The sequence below is a fragment of the Perca flavescens genome, chromosome 7 (assembly GCF_004354835.1).
Source record: "Perca flavescens isolate YP-PL-M2 chromosome 7, PFLA_1.0, whole genome shotgun sequence".
Classification (NCBI taxonomy): Eukaryota; Metazoa; Chordata; class Actinopteri; order Perciformes; family Percidae; genus Perca; species Perca flavescens.
In genome coordinates this window covers 10,155,821-10,174,623 of record NC_041337.1, presented here as the reverse complement: position 1 = coordinate 10,174,623, position 18,803 = coordinate 10,155,821, and the positions used below count along the sequence as shown (strand labels likewise).

The window sequence follows — 18,803 nt, the reverse complement described above, 5'->3', positions numbered from 1 at the left end:
TCCCTTTAATTCAGAATCAGATATCATCTCGCTCGTAGTCAGTGGTGGAACAAGTAGGCCTACTCAGATCCTTTTACTAAAGCAAATATACCATATATATATATATATATATATATATATATATATATATATATATATATATATATATATATATAAATATAAATACAAGGAAAGGTACTGCATTCACAATCCCACTTAAGTATTATCAGCAAAATTAAGCAAAATGAATGGCCTCTGTAACTGATATATCACATTAGTAAATGGTGATATTGCTGCATCAGTTTGAGTGTGTAGCATTTTGCTGTTGTAGCTGGTCGAGGTGGAGCTATTTTTTTTTTCATAATTAATCAAGTTCCCAACATAGGGATCGGGGCCCCGCAAAAGGGTCACAAGATACAGTGGATCTTAGATCTAGTGAGATGGTTACTGGGGTCCTCCAAATTTGTATGTTTTTGATTTTTCTAAGCTTTGCTTTTTATGAAATATTGGACAAATGAACCTCTTTGGGCCATAAAACCTGATTTAAATAAAACCATCTGAGAAGTTTAGAGGGGAAATCTCTTTGGCACTAGTGGATGGCTATACTACCTCAAAATTGTACTTTATCACTGCTAAGTTCAAAGACACAAAATCATCATCTGCCTTCACTTGCCTCGGGTCCACCATCTCATCAGTTTCTATTCTGCTTTTGCTGCCTCCAGCTCTGAGGGTTCCTCTTTCTGTGCTCCTTCCTTTCTTCCCTGCTGCAGGTCAGCTGACTAAACTTCTCGGCTAAAACTCTGGTGGCTTGGGCTTAGGCTGTCATTTCTGCCAACAGGAAACACTAGGTACACTTGTAAAGGCTCTCTTGGAGGTATTGATTCTCACTACTGTGTCCTGAACAGTACTTTACCAACTTCAGCTGTTGTGTGCTGTGGAGAAAACACAGGATTTGTAAAACTATAAAAAAAAAGTGTTTGTTCATACTTTAGCCCACATACTTTGAGCAAATACAAATTGCAAATATCTAGAATTATGTTTCATTATTATCAAACCGTGACAAAAAATGAGAAACACACAAAAAGGAAAAAATAAAACAAGAGAAAATAATGAAAATTTACTAAAATTTAATCATTCATAAAAGCTGGAAAATCATCTGTGACAGCAATATTAGAGTTGGTTTAGTACAATATATTTTCAGCCTCAAGACAAATCCGGACAAACCATTCCCCCTCCCCCCCATCAGTCTATAAAATACTAATTTCCTTAGCTGTATTATGCAAAAATGGAAGTAGAATATATTATGGGAAATATGGAAGGCTTGCAGCTCTCAATAAAAAACAAAGTCACTTAGGAAATATGTTATGTCATCAATACATATCCTTGTAAGTAGGAGCGAGTTACTTATGGACAATGATGCATCTTTGTTGACACTGTTAGTGCAGAAATGTATGAGAAGGCCCACATTTCATATGGTTTCATTTTGCAAACATGTCACAATATGCTAAATATGGAAGTTACTTTTAATAAAAACACTTTAGTTCCCATATATGGATTTAAACCCATGGTCTCTTCTTTTACACTGATATTTCCAAAAGAAAGACACCTCGGAGAAGAAAAAAGAGTTGTCATCAAGCGGACAATAAAAATGAAGGTGGATTTCTTCGCTATTAAAAAGCAGAGAAGAGTATCTTGAGAGTATGTGCCGTCTCCTGCCATTTTGCGAGTGGTGACGTATCGGTCGGCCTTTTTCAAAATGGTCTGGAGAGGACTTGGAATGCTGGCACGATCCACTGGGAAACAGTTAATCAACACACGTTTCTGCAAGCAAGAAAAAAAAAAAAAACATCAGTGCATATTAAACATTGTAAAGGACACAAGCAGTTTGCAGAGAAATAGGAGCCTACGTTTAGATTGGAGGTCTCAAACTCATGTGACCTGCGAGTCGCTGAGCAGATGTTCTTCCCTAGGGGTGCCACTCTCACTCTGAAACTGAGCAATCATTCCCTCTCTCCTTCCTTGAACGTGTCATACTGCTCTTGTTCTGTAGGTTTAGTAAAGTAATGCCTGTGACATTGTACCCTTAGAGAACGGTGACTTTCTCCTTGCAGATAAGACAGGAAGTCGTCACACTAAATCTCCAAGAATGAATAATCATTTGTCCACCTCTCTTGAATCGGTCTGTGCTACAGGTAAATCATTCTTGACTAAAACCAAGAGACGTTTTAGTGCCACAGTAAAATCAGACTGCTGTTGGTCCAAGTGTTTTTGTTGCAGCTTATTAAAATGGTAAAGACAATGTCAAAACAAAAAGATAAGTTTAATGCTCCAATTTTGCAGAATTGCTAGAAAACATAATTACTCTAAAATAAAGGGGGGGGAAATTAGCCACACTACAGTAGTTTGGACAAGCTCACTGAACATATTGCATCCTCTCAGGTCAATACACACTATAGAACAAAAAGGTATGGGACGATGGATGAATGGACAACCATTACTTTTATGATGTATGTTGTGTGTGAGGTCTTTAAGCTACTGGGACCTTGAATTTCCCCTTGGGGATCAATAAACTAACTAACTAACTAACTAACTAACTAACTAACTAACTAACTAACTAACTAACTAACTAACTATATCCATCCATCCACCAACAAACCAGTACATTTCATCCCCTTCATACAAATCATATGCTTAAAAGGATAGGTTCAAAACGTTTCTGTCTTAAAGGAATACGCCACCGTTTGTTGAAATAGGGCTTATCACAGTCTCCCCTAGCTGTAGATAGGTGGGCCAACGCATTTTTTGTGCATGCATTGTTTTAGTCCGGTGCAATACCGGCATGCGCCGCCCTTAGTTAGCTTAGCGTAGTGAATGGAATCCTATGTTGCCGGTTAGCATGTTGTGCGTAAAAGTGAGCCAACAAAAAACAAAAAAAACAACCTAATTACTTGCTGAGCGCTGAGACAAAAAATGCGTTGGCCCACCTATCTACAGCCAGGGTAGAACATGATAAGCCCTATTTCAACAAACAGTGGCGTATTCCTTTAAAGCAATTGTCCAGTGCCTGTATGATCATGTAAACAGTTTTCGCTTGTTGTAATCATTCCTCCTGTACTGGCCATTAAAATATCCCTTTTTAACCCACCTACAATGTAATGGGGACAAAATCCAGTGCTAATCAATAAAGTGGTGATCATCCAAAGTAACGGGGAGTTTTGTACTAAAAAGACTGAAACTCTGGATGATCCCCACAAGGACTACGGATCCAGAGGTTGATTTTAATATCAGAGTGAAAAGAGGACTGTAAACCAATGATTTACATTCACAAACCTGGGGAAACGCATACAAAAACACCATGGCATGCTTTAGGAAACAGTGGCTGGTAACGTAAAGTTTAGGACAACAACGCTGGTGTATTAAAGTTCAATTACAAGGCTTCAACAGCAGGTGGAGCCACAACATTCATGAAAGGCTTCCAACTTGGCACATTTACATTAAATATTATAAATGTATCTTCCTTTTATCAGTACACATCAAAACAGAGGGTGCTATAACTGGACTAGAGAGGGGTTTTATTTATTTCCACCCAAAAAAAGATTGACTTTATGAGTCATTGTTTCAGAGACATCAGTGATGCTTTACACACCCCCCATTTACCGAGTTTATCCTGTTACTGCTACACAATACAAACGTGGCGTCAACACTAATGAAATTGCTCTAATGATTACTGCAATAAACCTCTAAACGTTCAGTGACAATCCAGAGCTCAATCCCTGCTAATGTGTGGAATAAATTTAGATTCTGCACCCACTCACCTGGCCTGGAGCTGCTGTGGGAGGGCATTTTAAAGCAATGTGCAACTCGACTTCTTTTTTGTCTTCTTCTTTTCCATCGGTGTTTTTCTGTTGATCTGTCTCACCAGATCATAGAAAATCTACAAAAAGAGAAAGTCCAACAGTCTCATCACACTGTTTGCTTCAGCAATCCCAGAACTAATATCTTAAAAGTCACTGATGCCATTTCAGACATTTTCTCATAAAATGGCTAATTAGGGTAAATTCTGGGAAATATGGACGGCTTTGCAGCTCTTAATAACAAAGTCACTTAGGAAATATGTGTTCTCATCAATACTAGGGCAGATCCCGTGCTTTGAAGCTTTGATAGTTGCAATAGAAATCAACATCCAAATCAGTGTTGGAATGCTTTAAAGCGCTCGGTCATCCAACCCGTCTTCTGTAAACGTCTCTGCCCGTCTGTCAGCAGCAGCTGAGTGGACAGCGGCTGGCTGACCTGCCTTCACCAAGCTGCAGCAGAAATCTACTGAACCAAAATAGTTTTCATGTCTGCTCCATGGGAAGAAATCAACAGTGTTTGTATCTATTGAGTCAGTGATAGTATTTCCCCACCCACCGTAGTGAGTGTGGGGAATCTGCCTGGAGTGAAACAGACATTTACAGACAAACTGGGAGCCTGGACCAATCTATGTAGATATGGTTAATACGTTGAGACCACATATACAGCGAGATATTTCTGTGACTTAAACAGTCTATGGTGCTTACACGTAACTAAAAAGCAACAAAAATAGACTAAGCGTTAAAAAAATAAATAAAAAAAACAACTAAAAACAGGCGGGTCGGATTGATACATTTAATAAAATGGAAGAGTATCTGTTCTGCGAGAAGCGCGATTGATGGATGTCAAAAACACTTTCTATGTGGATTTGCTCCAATTTAGAATCGCCGTGACAGGGAGAAAGAGAGAGTTTTACTTGGCGCTGTGCCATAAAGCCAAACGATTATTTGATTAATAATATATACAACAAAAGATAAGATTCTCTGTTTCTAGCTTCTCAAATTTAAATATTTTGGGTCTTACACTACTAAATAGCTTTGAGTTTGGATCTGTTGGTTGGACAATCAAAAAAAACATTTGAAGACGTTGGAAAATTGTGATATAGCATTTTTACTATTTTTTGACATATTATAGACCAAACGATTAATCACAAAAATAACCAACAGGTAACCCATAATGAAAATAAAAGTGGTTGCAGCCCTAGTAGGCAGACATTTCCCATAGGTTATTTTTCAAATCATATTAATAGCCCAACTATTCAGTCAACACACCATACAGTACATGTAGTATAGTAGTTAGGGCTGAAACAGGTCAGGTATTGGTAATGAACCGCCACGGTGCAGCATGGTCTTGGGGTCATGAACCGGTGCATGCAGCTGCACACACAATACACGGTATTGATGCACGTTTGTATGTTCAATTTCACGGGATAAGAGATGCTTTTCAGTCCGATTGTGACCTGCTGTCTTTTGGGAAAGTGCTTGTTCAGGGCTCGTACAGTGTAATACAGAAGTGTTGATAATGTTCCTTTGACACTTACTAGCACTACTGTCTGATCAAAATAAATGTATCTTTACGCATTTGTTCCCCCCCCACCCCAGCTGTACTGAACTCGCACCGGACTGTGACTTATGAACCAAATCGTGACTTCCGTGTACCAATACATGCCTAATAGTAGTAGTACTTACCTCATTAACATTGATCTTTGATTTAGCTGAAGTCTCTAAAAAGGCACAGTTGCTCCACTGACGGGCCAGGTTCTGCCCCTGCTCCTTGCCAACCACACGCTCGTCCTCCAGGTCACATTTGTTTCCCACCAGGATCATTGGAACCTGATTGATCAACAGAAATGTTCAAGCTTCAAAGCAATATCTCAAATTCCTACCGCATTTTTATTTTTACATGGCCAAATATAAATTATTCACTTGGTCTACCATCTTAGATACAGTAAATGCACAAGACAAAGGTTGAGTGAGTCTTTAAACACAAGACCAATAAATCACCTTGCCATGAATAAATAAAGCACACTCTGCGTGCTGCACAGGGACAGATAGCATCTAAGAACAGCTCTGACATTTCCACCCTGTCACAAAGTTCCTGCCCCCCCCCCCTTGGGTCTGCCCTCTCTCCCACAGAGCCGACTCTAATGAGGGAGTGATGAACCTGAGAGCTGACACAGGCAGATTATATACAGTAAAGAAACGCCAACAAAAGGTTATCACTGAGGAGAAACTCTCCACACTGAGCAGTTTTTTTTTTTTTTTTTTTTTTTTTTATACTGATATATGCAGTAGAATCTACTAGCAGATTGATACGGTCAGATAAAAAAAAAAAAAAGTTTCTCCAAATTTGTTGATTTTTGAATTACATAAAGTGAAAGATTAAGTGTTGCTTTACTTAAATTTTGTTGTTGTATATCACCGCTTTTACATTATTTATGTTTTTCCACATATCTATATTTTATACTTTCATCATAATTCTGTCTCATGCAATTGTGAGGGCCAGTATATATGTATACATACACGTCTCCTTTATGAATTTTTCATAGGTACAGTATGTACTATATAGATGCGTGTGTGTTCTTTTGTTGTCGTTTCTTTTTCCCCTCTCATACAGATGCACAATGAGCACGTCTGGCTGACGGATGGTCCAACATAAATAAACCAGTGGGTTATTTGAATAATGTGTTGTCACAAAGCTTAAAAAAATACTTATTTTATAGTTTTATCCAATTAATTGATTAGTCAATCGACAGCAAAATTATCTGCAACTATTTTTACTATAATAATTATTCAAGTAATTGTTTGAGCTAAAATGCAAAACAGTTGATGGTTCCAGCCTCTCAAATGTGAGATTTTGTTGCTTTTCCTTGTCTTGCATTACAGGAAATGTAATAGTTTTGATGCCACCATCTTGGGCAGCAGGAAATACTGATGGGTATTTATTTTTTTACGGTTTTCTGACGGGGTATTTATTTTATACGGTATCAACCAAAAAAAAGAAAAAGAAAAAAAAACTGTTTATTAATCTATAATTAAAGAATCAAAATGATATTATGGAGATACATGGTTTACACAGGACAGCGACATTGTGCAAAATCATGTGGAAAAATATATAACTGATATTAACTTTTATAACTTTATGAACTGGTTCATTTTTATTCTTTACATTTAACAAATACATTTTTTTTTTATCCACTGCCAATGAAAACAGTATTTTAATGCGATACCACCATTTTGCCATATTTAAAATTACTGTTAAAAAACCCGTAATCAATGACTTGATTGATTAGGAGAAGTATGACTGAGAAAAAACTAGGGCAGTACAATTTATTGCAATTTTATTAAAATCGCACAAAAGGCCTAGTGCAATATCCAATCGCAGGGGGGCGCAATTTTTGTTAAAGGTCCGGTGTGTAACCTGTTTAATTGTTCATTATCAAAATCTGTGTTGCCGTTCACAAACTTGTCCTTTTTCATGAATATTTACCTCCACCATCAATTCCAAGTATTCCTATTGGCTTGAAAGTTTACATTTGCATAGTAGTAGATGCTCCATATTCATGCGCCATCTTGAAATACGTTAGCCGGTAAGGGACATACTGCTCCGCCTTCCGCGTTTTTGCTGTCACATGATAAACTCACAGGAACTGCTAATGCTGCTAATGGGTATCGTAGCTTCGTGTATCGTGTGGAGGACCACACGTATTCAAAATCCAAATTTCAGGAACAGGAGTCTTCTTCTTTGCCCAGAAAAAGAAAAGGGATTTTGAAAAGAGCAAGAGACCGGCTTTTTGAAGTGTGAAGGCTACCGTAACTGTAACACGTACTTTGAACTGCGTGGTGCGAAAGAGTTGATTGCAATATATGATCTCAACGCTAGATGGGAGAAATTCCTACACATTTGACCTTTAAAAGGCAATATATGTGTCCAATATATATATATATATATATATATATATATATATATATATATATATATATATATATATATATATATATATATATATATATATATATATATACACTATATTCATTTTAATTTGAATATTTTTCAATGAATATGACACGAAAATTTGTGTGTGTATGTATGTATGTATGTATATATATATATATATATATATATATATATATATATATATATATATATATATATATATATATATATATATATATATATATATATATATATATATATATATATAGATAGTGAATCATATCGCGATATCAGTCAAAATAATCGCAATTAGATATTTTCCTCATATCGTGCAGCCCTAGAAAAGAAAATTAATTTAAATAAAAAGGAAGAGGTTTTAGACGAGTGAAACACTCACGTCCTCGGTGTCTTTTACTCGAAGGATCTGTTCCCGGAGGTCCTGTAGGTCATTAAATGTCGACTGTGCTGTAATGGAGTACACCAAAGCAAAACCTTGGCCATTCTTCATGTACAGGTCCCTCATAGCCGTGAACTGTTCCTACAGATCAATAACAGAGAGGATAAGCCATCAGCAGCCTGTTGACATGTATCTTCTATCTCCATCTGATGCCTGTGTCTGACTTGACTTACTGTTCCAGCCGTGTCCAGGATTTCCAGCATACATTGCTGCCCATCCACCTCGACTTGCTGTTGGAGAAAAACAATCGGGTTCATTTTTTTAAAAGACAAGTGGAGGCATTTAAAACAGCCAATCAGTGAGTTGCAAGGAGGTCAAATGAAGGGCGTAAAGTTTTTTTTTTCTGAGCTTACCTTTCTGTAGGAGTCTTCTATTGTGGGGTCGTACTTCTCCACAAAAATGCCTTGCACAAATTGGACCGTCTGAAATGGACAAATGAAGCAAAGGAATACATTGAGACACTATATCATTATTAATCAAAAATGGCACACTGCTTGTATTACTATCCAAATCTATTTCCCAAAATATAAAAAACACACTTCAAATATTACATTGCATGCTTAAGTGCTTATCCCCTTTCAGAAGGAGTGTACATTGCTGGTTTTAATTTATTTAGGTATTTTTTATTTATTGCATTTTTTTTTTTTTTTCATTTATTTAAATGTTGTTACTATTTTGTTATATTTATTTTCCTTTCCCCCAGTGCTATTACGATTATTATTACTATTGTACTTTTTTTTTGCGTATGTTATTTATCCATACATTTAATTGTGCATCAGGAGGATGGGTGGGGGTGAAGGGTGGGATGTATTTCAATATGTTGATTATGTTTTTCTTTTTTTTTTAAATAAAATGTAAAAATCCAACAAACCGAAGTTAAAAAGTACATCTATTGTGATTCATCATCATCATCAGCATTCATCTCTGACAAGCAGCCTGTTTAATTTATTAACAAAGATCATTTATATTGTTGAGGCTGCCCAGCCCATGGCTCAGGCGTACTCTTGTCTTTTATTGTTTGGTGCTTCCCAGAATATATTATCTGCAGAATAAAGCCATGAGCCACAACGCAGTTTATGTAGCGCTAAGAATCTACCTACACTTTTATAGAATATACTTTCTTCCTCATTTAAAGACCTCTGATTCATTAGAAATTGCATCAAAATCATATCAATATTACTATACAAAACTGGTGTGGGTGCTGCAGCAGCCATCACTCACCAGTGCTGATTTTCCCACACCTCCTGATCCCAGCACCACTAGCTTGTACTCGCGCATGGTGGGCAACTTGACTGGACAGCACAGGGGTCTGTGGGAGGACAGAGGGACAACGATAAAGTGAGACAGAAGATCTTTGTGTTTTTTAGAGCAACTGAAAACAACCAGCACAGCTCACTAAAAATCCAAACTACCTTTTCCATATCACCCTGTCCCTAGGGAAAATATCATTAAGAATCATTTTTGAATAACATGATTGAAATTAATTCATGCAACATTCATAATTCATTTTTTACAATATTTAATTTGAATCAAAAAAGTTAATAGAAAAATCTCACTAACAGTGCTTTTAGACTGCCAACGTAAAAAAACAACTATTCCACACACAAGTTAGGTTTTCGGCTTGGTTTGTTTGTGCAAGGGTGTAGCACAGGGTCAAGGAAGAACGCATTACATTTTAGAGCGGATACAAAAATAATTTTTCACTTTCATTATGATTGTGAGACAGGGCATTGTGCTACATTCGTGTGGTGTCGGAATATATAACATTGTGAGATGCGTGTGAGTGCATGTCATAGCGGAGGTCTGCGCTCTCTGAGGGCTGTTATAGTTTTTACCTGTCTTTGTTCAGCTTGTTTTTAACTGTATGTCTATTTCTATCTTAATTGTCTTTGGAACTGTGTGTATGTACATTGAGAGCAACTTAAAACTGCAGTCAAATTCCTTGTACATGTGCACATACTTGGCCAATGTAGCGGATTCTGATTCTGCTTGCAATCAAAAGACTTTATGTTGCAAGAGACCAAAACCAGAAACTTCAGCCTGGTTCACGATGTCCAGTAACTGAAGTGGTGAAGCTGTTCGACTAAGCAGATGTCGGTGTGAACACCCTGTCAGTACAGGTCCGTGGACATTTTTCATTGTCCACAACAATGAAAAAAAAAATCACCACTGACATCAGCAGAATAAAACCTCATTCCACTGCCAAAAAATTAGCTCTCTTTCCCACCCACTACCATGGGACTTCAGTTGTCATGGCGACAGGGGTGTTGCCTTGAAAAAAAATAAGAGGAAATCAAGAAGAGCTGAAGGAAACCATAGACATGCTCCTTAATTCCAGACCATTGTTTCACCCATTAGTGCTGTAACACTAAAAAAAAAATGTCCTCTTTAGTAAAAGCTTGCAACATGTGAACCATTAGATTTAATGTGGAGCTGTGGACTCAGAAAAGTGCAATAGATCCTAAAAATGTCAGTGTAAGAGTCAGTAGGTAAGAGTTCAGTACCACAAATAACCATCTCATTACAATACAGAGGAGAAAGGCCACAGAGAATGACCTATCATCAACTCCATCAGCCTGACACAGTTTAGACAGCGTGCGTGGCCTAGAAAGTATTAAGAGTGAGACCTGTTCCTGGCATGACAATGTTTAGGATGAAGACAGCCCATGAGTAATACAGAAGGCTTTTCTTCTGTGATGTCATTTTCAACCACCGTTTCATTTTGTGTGACTGAACTGTGGAGGAAAAAATAAAAATCACAAATCTAACTTAACAACCGAACCTGTCATTGTTGTGGGTTTCATACGCAACATTTCAGATTTCAGTGAGAACTTCAGAAGATGGGCCTAATTTGCTGTGTACTTTGATAGATTTAACTGAATGGGGAGAATTTCCATCTTGAGGTGAATTCTAAATATCTAGATAAATGGTTGCACACTAAAACAAAACATATCTGGGGCAGCCAATAACCACATAACAATACTTTTCCCAAACATGTAAAGAGGCATATGGCACAGGAAATGTTTCAAGGTGGTGTTTTTTTTTGTTTTAAATGCTATTTTGAAATGCTAATATAATCTTGTTTTGATGTACAAATGTCAAAGAGGGGGTTGATGCACACTAAAATCTCATTTGTGAACCCCTTTGAATCCACTAATCATACAAGGTCTGCGGGACATTTGTCAAACATTGAGACAAACGATACAAAAACCACTCTGTCACACTCGACCGGCATTTGCAATTCTAACTACGATGTATGAAGCACCACCAGAAACCCACAGTGTGAGACAGGCACATGAGGCACTCTACAAAGAGCCATTGTAATGACCTCCTCTACTCAAGTACACCATACAAACAGAAAATGGAGATCAGAGGGTGCATGCATGACCACTGCACTGAAATAATTACTAGGGCGAGGGGGGTGCACCAAAGGGTGAAGCCAACGTGTGCCTAATGCATCAGTTACCCAAAAAAATTGTACGTAGACCCCCTCTGTGTTTAAGATGTAAATGTATGTGGGTGTCTCAAAACTTGCTTTGAAGCCATGACATCAGATAAGAAATCTAGGCTCTCCCCTGATTAGATACGAGTCTGGACTCAAACATTTCAAATAGCAAACACTTGAGCTGACAACCTTCACCAAACCTACACATGAATTTGTGCTGGCTTTGCTGATGAGAGTGCCTCATTGTTGCTTACAGCTAATGAACACTTTATCCCACATCTGATAAAGAAGTAAAATATAAACACCGGCCACAATTTACAAATGGAAATTGCCTTACACAAAAGAGTATTTTGCACAAATATGTGCAGTAAAACACAAAAAGCACATTTATGTTGAAAAAACAGCTTAACCTACTGTGTACACGGCTGCTGCAGTTGACAACTCCCTCTACATCTGGGGAGGGGGGCACCGGCAGATCCTCAGATACACTGATGTCAGCGGGCAGGTGCTGAGGGTTGGTTGGGAGCCAGAAAAGTAGGCTACACCAAACTGATCAGACAGGAAACTGGCCCTGAATTAAACCAAATATTGAAGTGTTTACATTCAGATCACTGGTCTAGATAAAAGTGGATTAATACCCTACACAACTCAAAGTTCGGCTTATTTGTTTAGAAGGGCAGGCAAATGAGAAAATGTAAAAGGACATTTGACACCAGAACTCCATTGGAAAACAGGCAATTAGAAGAATTATTAAAATCATCTGCTGTGCAGCATTTGCTCAATAACAGCGATGATGATGAAACTGCTTTTGAGGGATGACTTTTTGTTGCTAATTTAAGTGCGGTGTGGGTCTTCTTTATGAAGTCAAGAGGTAAGTTTTCAGTTTTACATTACAACATAGTGGTTCCCAAACTTTGACATAAAGGACACCTAAACTGACACAAAGAAGACCACGGACCCTCATCTGATAAGATATTGACCTAGGGTTTCCCATCGGATAGGATTATTGCTTTCAGATTAGTTTAAATTACATTAAGTGTATGAAGCCCATGACCACAATAGTTCTGTCACTGTGTTACTTATGGATGGAATTATAGTGAAAATACATTTTCCCCCGTTTTGCTGGAGACCACCTAGAACCCCCTCAAGGACCCCACTTTAAAAAGCACTGACTTAACAAACATATATTATTATTCCTTGAGAGACCTGTTGCTAATCCACAAACCCACAGTACGTTTGCCTAAAACATTCATCATACGGCTTAAAATAATAGCTGACCGGGCTACTCAAACTACTCTTCAGTTCAATTCAATCGTGTGTGTCAAGAGCCAGAAGGGAGCAAATGGATTTTAACTCAGCATAAGAGCACAAACACACTTCTGATTTAAATAAGACTTTTACAAAAGTCTGTTTTGAAAAACTACAACTTATGTTAAACGAGTTGTACCATGTTGGCATTTGAAAAATTAAAACAAATATGAACTTATTTTGGTGACAATTTAGTTGGTTTCGAAAGGAAGGGTGTGGTTATTAGTTTCCCAATGCACTAGCTAGAACGGGGACCGTAACACCGTTTAAAATGATCAGTCAAAGTCGGTAGTAGTAATGGCTCAACATTCCTAAAATGTGAATTTAACGATATGTTTGTTACCAAAAAAGTAGCTTGGTTACAACTTCTCAAATGTTAGCATCCGGCTAGCAACATTTGGTAAATGCTACCAAAAAAAAAAAAAAAAGACACGGCGAGCTGTGCAGCACAAACACTGTTAACTAACGCTGGCAAAGTAAACAAATTTTAACTCACAGTTTAATGTTAGTTCATGGGATGTCATAGCAGTTGTATATGGTTATCGCTATGTCACGGCTAGGAACCTAGCCGATTGAGCTAACGCTACCTGTTTAATGAAACTGTTTAGCTAGCTAAAACCGTTAGCTAAATAAGTTAGCTAGCCAGTTAGCATTAAACTGAACTCTCAAATCTCGTTTTTATTTAATCTAGCTAACGTTTGAGTTTTGAAAAGCTATTTATAGTTCCCATTAACATGTGGATAAACTACTACATATCTGAAACCGACTGAGATACAATCGGACATTAAACTACTTGAACCACAAACCATGTTTGTAGCGACAACTCGTTAGTTAGTCATTAGCTGACGTTAGCTTCTCAATCCAGTCATCTAGCTAAAGCTACCTAACTCACAAGAATTATTTCGCTACAGTGGAGCCAGAAGTCATTTTAGTGTCTCGTCGGAGACAAATACAATGTTTAAGGACTAATCATTAAACTGATAAAGTCACAAGCTGGATAATTAGCCCAAATTTGTTTTACACACGAGCAAAGCTTCACAAGACACTTACCGTGTTCCGCTATGTGTGCGCTAAATCACACTGTGTGAATGTACGGAAGGGTCGGAGCAGCAGTAGCTAATGATTGGATTAGGATCAGCCAATCACAGCTATTCAGGTTAAGGTACAATTTAAACCTCTTCAGTTGGGTTCGAACCTATTTTATACAGTCTATGGTTCAAACACAGAGTAGGCCTAGTTTTATTCTCATCTTAAAGTGATTTCACTACAGGAAGAATATAGCATGTTTTATATTGTCCCATTCAAAAGATGACTGAAGTGTGTCAACACATTTATTGGTCAGCTATTAGTTACTAGTTACTTTACAAGTTAAGATTTTACATACAAAACATACATTAGTCATTAAAATATGATGCATTGCTTTTGATTGCACTACCAGTGTTGGAAGAAGCAAAAAAACAAAACATATTCAGTGAGGGAGAAACCTATTTTGTCTTAAGTGCATTTTCAGTTTAAAGATCTAAAGATGTAACATTTTCACAGTTAACATTGAAGACAATGACATTGAGGATTTGCACATTGTTTGTATTCTTGTTCAGGAAGCTAGAATGTCTCAATAACATTCTCAAACACTCCCTGAAGAAAATACACAGCAGAGGAAGGGCATTGATTATGAAAAATAGCACAGCTGCTATTTTTGGCAGATGATTATTGAGGTGAAGTTTGAAGTTGAATCTAATAATAACAAGAGCTTTGATGAACCCCATGTGACTCAAAAAGGCATTCAGTTCTTGTGTTTTTTCACTTTTGGCATTTTAGATTTTCAGCAAGACGGAATTTTCTATAACACAACCAAACTGCAAGGTTGATTTTCTGACATATATCAATCTTACCATCTGATCTTAGGTTTATTTGTTTGAGGGTGTTTGGAGTACCTGCCAGTCATCAGCAGACACACAGGTGCTGTAATAATATGGCTTCAGCTGTGGTCACTGTGGAGGCCAATGTTTGGTGATCACAGCGTCTGATAAGCAACAGAATGCAGAGGGAGAGTTGAGTCACCTTTTATATTGCCTTTCAAGCGTACACACCACAGACTCACTGAAGAATTAATAATATATGTCTGTAATTCAGTTATTGGGGCCCTTGTGGTTGGAGATGCAGGGAGTTTAGACACCCCAGAAAAGTCAGTCTCCTTTTCCATATTGAGCATTCAGGAACTGTTAACTGTACAGTTAAATTGCAGTTGCTAACAGTCAGTTTATTGATGAAACTAACCACCAATGTGTCCGTTGTATTTCAGGACTTTTTTTAGCCAATGTCAGTCTGTCTGGTCAGACTATAATATCTTTAAAACTATGGCATGGATTGACATTCAGTCTTGAATCCTACTGATTTTGGTTATCCCATGACTTTTTCTCTAGTGCCACCAGCAGGTCAAAGTTTTAATTTGTCTGGTGAAACACGTGTATCTCTGGATGGAAAGCCATGAAACTTGATTTCAGACATTCTCTTTTCGCCTCAGAATGAATCGTAATAACTTGATCACTTAACTTTTCATCTTGCACTATCATCAAGTCAATTTAAGTCAATTATTTGTCCATCCTTTAATGAATTAAGAGTAGGCCTAAATACCTGCAAAACCTATGACATTCCCATCATCCTCAGCTCTACTTTGTGTTTAGTGCTAATTAATAACAAATGTTAGCATGCTAACACACAAAGATGGTGAACAGGATAAACATTATACTTGCTTAACATCAGCATGTTAGCATTGTCATTGTGAGCTTGTTAGCACATTAGCATTTAGCTCAAAGCATCGAGGCTCACAGCCTCATAGAGCTGCTAGCACGGCTGTCGACTCTTATTGATGGTATATTCTCAGTACACTAAACTGTTTTAATATTAGCTGAGTGGAGTTTGCACTTCACTTGGTTGATGAGATGACATTGCTTTTGTCCCTGAGACACATTGGATTTATGTAGGTGTGTCACTATTGGTTGTATCTAAATATTTCCTTCAGTTGATCATTCTCTTAATATTTACATATTTCGTTGTGTCGTTGTGTGTCTGTTTTGTCTCTGTGGCTGCTGGCATGACAAAAGCCCACAAGAGAGAGCTGGTCACAGCCCAGTGACTTAATGGATTAGATGAGTTACTCTCCCTTCATATCTTCTTCATTACACTGGCTAAATATGGAGTTCGTGACAGACAAGAGGCTGTGCATCATCAGATGACTTATGACTGCAAATATCGTATACTGGGGACAGCGTTGCCATGTTACTCTACCAAGAGGTTCCGGCCCTTGTTGAAAACAAACAAATTAAAGCGCTTTTACCACAGTCATCATCATAAACTCTAGATATGGAAGTTATAAATGGCAGCCTTAAAATATAATTGTAAGGAAAGGAAGTAGAATACAGCATCTGTTTCAGTGATGTGTGATGAAGTCGTCCTACAAACAGACGCTATGGACACTGACATGTTGTCCATGGACCTCATCATACCGACTACAGATTACCTTAAAAAGAGACAGACACACGTCTGTTTGTTCTCATCTGTCAGGTCAGTGTAACACTGGTGACCGCGCTTCAGGCCAAACCTGTAAAATAAAAGACACATCAACAGAAGTAACGGTGATATGAGGAGAATCCATGCCTCTTTGGCTGTAAAAAGTTTAATATCCTTTCAGCTGTACTCACTTCCTGCTCGAAGAGTTGAACAATTACACACAAATCAGTAACAGGATATGTCAGATTGAGTTTAAATTCATTCATTGATATTCACACTGTGTAATCATGAAAATCCGTCCAAGTCATGTGTATTAATGTCATGTTATAGTCTCCTACTTCTCAATATGTATCACATAATGAAATAATATCAGTTTTATCTGATCTAAGGTTTTATTATGCTGTTTGACTGAACTCCAACAACTGATAGACTCTCCCTCCACATCTATGATGTTTGCCAACTTTATATGGCAAAATGGGAACAAGAGATGTCTGTAAGGACAGGTGTGATGTTGGAGAAGCAGATTGTCCACCTTTAGCCTTTTATGTAACCTGCGTCAAAGTGAGGACCAGTTATTGAGAGAGCAGGTGTCTCATTCATGCTTTATGTCTCTTTTCCTTGTTGACATCTTGCACATTTCAGCATAGGTTTCGTGTGGAGCATTTAAGGCAACAACACTAAAGTCTTATGGGATTCACTCGGCCTGTTTCCTTTTTTTCCACTAGGACCATGCATAAAAACATTAATCTCAAAATGAGAAGATGTGATTTATGCCAGATTTAACTTTTGGCTATTTTACATCTGCAGTATCTGTTCTGGTGCACACAGAACAGTCACCAGATGCTCAAAACATTCATTTACATGCAACACCATTAGTCTCTATCACACTAACAACTATAAATCTACAAGCACACATCAACATATAATGCCAGCACATTCACTACAGTTGTTGTCGGGGTTCCTATCAGTAATGGTAAAAGTATTCAGATCCTTTACTTAAGTAAAAGTACCAAAACAATGATGTAAAAGTACTCCATTACAAGGAAGAATACTGCAATCAAAATCTGACGATGCTTTTGACTACACAAATTTGTATTTTGATTTAATTCCTTTGACTTTTCTCTAATCTTTGCTCTTTTGTCAAATATTGGATGATTTTTTTTTTTTTTAAGTTTTTGGGCCTCAGAGTTATTTCAATGAAACCATCTGAGATGTTTAGAGGAGAAATGTCGCTATCTGAAACATCACAGCAGGCATTTTGACTTGTTAAGACCTCCATTTGAGTGAGAGTTAGTTTAAAAGGCTTTCTCACTATCAAAAGTATCAAACCATAAAGATAAATTAACGTTCATATAGGCGTGCAACAAAGACATACATTTATCTGTTTAACTGTTAGGAAAGTGAAATGGACGGTGGATATATTGTGACAGTCAATCCACTGAAGACAAGCTGCTGCAGAGTGATACAGTTTACCGGAAGAGATATACAGTACAAGACTGGGGGATAGTCTTTGTATATGCAGTTCTTAAAATGCTTTATTGGCAGCAGCTTCCTGTAAAGGAATTTCATTTGTCTTTATGAGCTGTTTCATTCCCTGAGCTTCACTCAGCTGCGGTTTGACGAGCAAAGGAAATGTGTGCACTATTTTTGTCTAATTGCAACACTGGGTTTATTAATCACAGCTTCATCTCAATTACCATGAAACAATACTTGAGTAATCATTGTTGTGCTCTGAAATTGTCATCATTACATGCTGCTCATGTCATTGCTTATGTTCGGTGGCTGTTTTGATGAAAGGGAAAAACCGTCATCTGTTGTAAGTCTTTCTGTGACTTATTTTAATCTCACAGACACATCACTTTCTTTGCTCAGAGTGTTTTTCAGGTCCGGCTGGAGTTGCTCAATGTTTGTCTTAGTGTTGTGAGATCTAAACATTCTTCTGTAACAAGAAAAACTAAGACCTCACTGTAAAGTTGCATGTCATCTGTTTGTCTTAATACTGTAGCCCCCACATCAGATTTTTACCTGATAAAGCATTACTTGTAGACTGATTCTTCTAAAATCACTTTGACTACAGCTGATAATTTTATTGTGCAGCACTTCAGCACTCAACAGCATTCACTGCTGCTCGATAACTGGCGGCCTGAAGGATCCAGTTCATGGGATGCATTTTTAACATCTATCGGTGCTTTATGGTCACAAACTAATGGATCTCCTCCTGCTGTGATTAACTTCCTCTTTGCGTTCAATTTTAAAGAGCAGGACGATGGTTTACCGCTCAATGTGGGGCATTCAGACTGCCTTAAGTCATAAAAA

General features: G+C 37.6%; 1 protein-coding gene across 2 annotated transcripts; it reads right to left on the bottom strand.

The window, feature by feature from the left end:
• Positions 1 to 1,089: 1,089 nt before the first annotated feature.
• Positions 1,090 to 14,111, bottom strand: LOC114558435 (ras-related protein Rap-1A). 2 transcript variants are annotated; one of them, XM_028582445.1, is made up of 9 exons: positions 14,028 to 14,111; positions 12,084 to 12,240; positions 9,446 to 9,533; positions 8,578 to 8,646; positions 8,398 to 8,454; positions 8,165 to 8,305; positions 5,520 to 5,663; positions 3,795 to 3,913; positions 1,090 to 1,800 (listed from the first exon to the last, which is right to left on the bottom strand). In XM_028582445.1, exons 3-8 carry the CDS (start codon positions 9,500 to 9,502, stop codon positions 3,824 to 3,826), a joined length of 558 nt encoding a protein of 185 aa, XP_028438246.1. In that variant the 5' UTR covers positions 9,503 to 9,533; positions 12,084 to 12,240; positions 14,028 to 14,111; the 3' UTR covers positions 1,090 to 1,800; positions 3,795 to 3,823. The 2 variants fall into 2 exon arrangements, with proteins under 2 accessions (XP_028438246.1, XP_028438247.1); XM_028582446.1 differs by lacking the exon at positions 14,028 to 14,111 and adding an exon at positions 13,474 to 13,622.
• Positions 14,112 to 18,803: the final 4,692 nt, after the last annotated feature.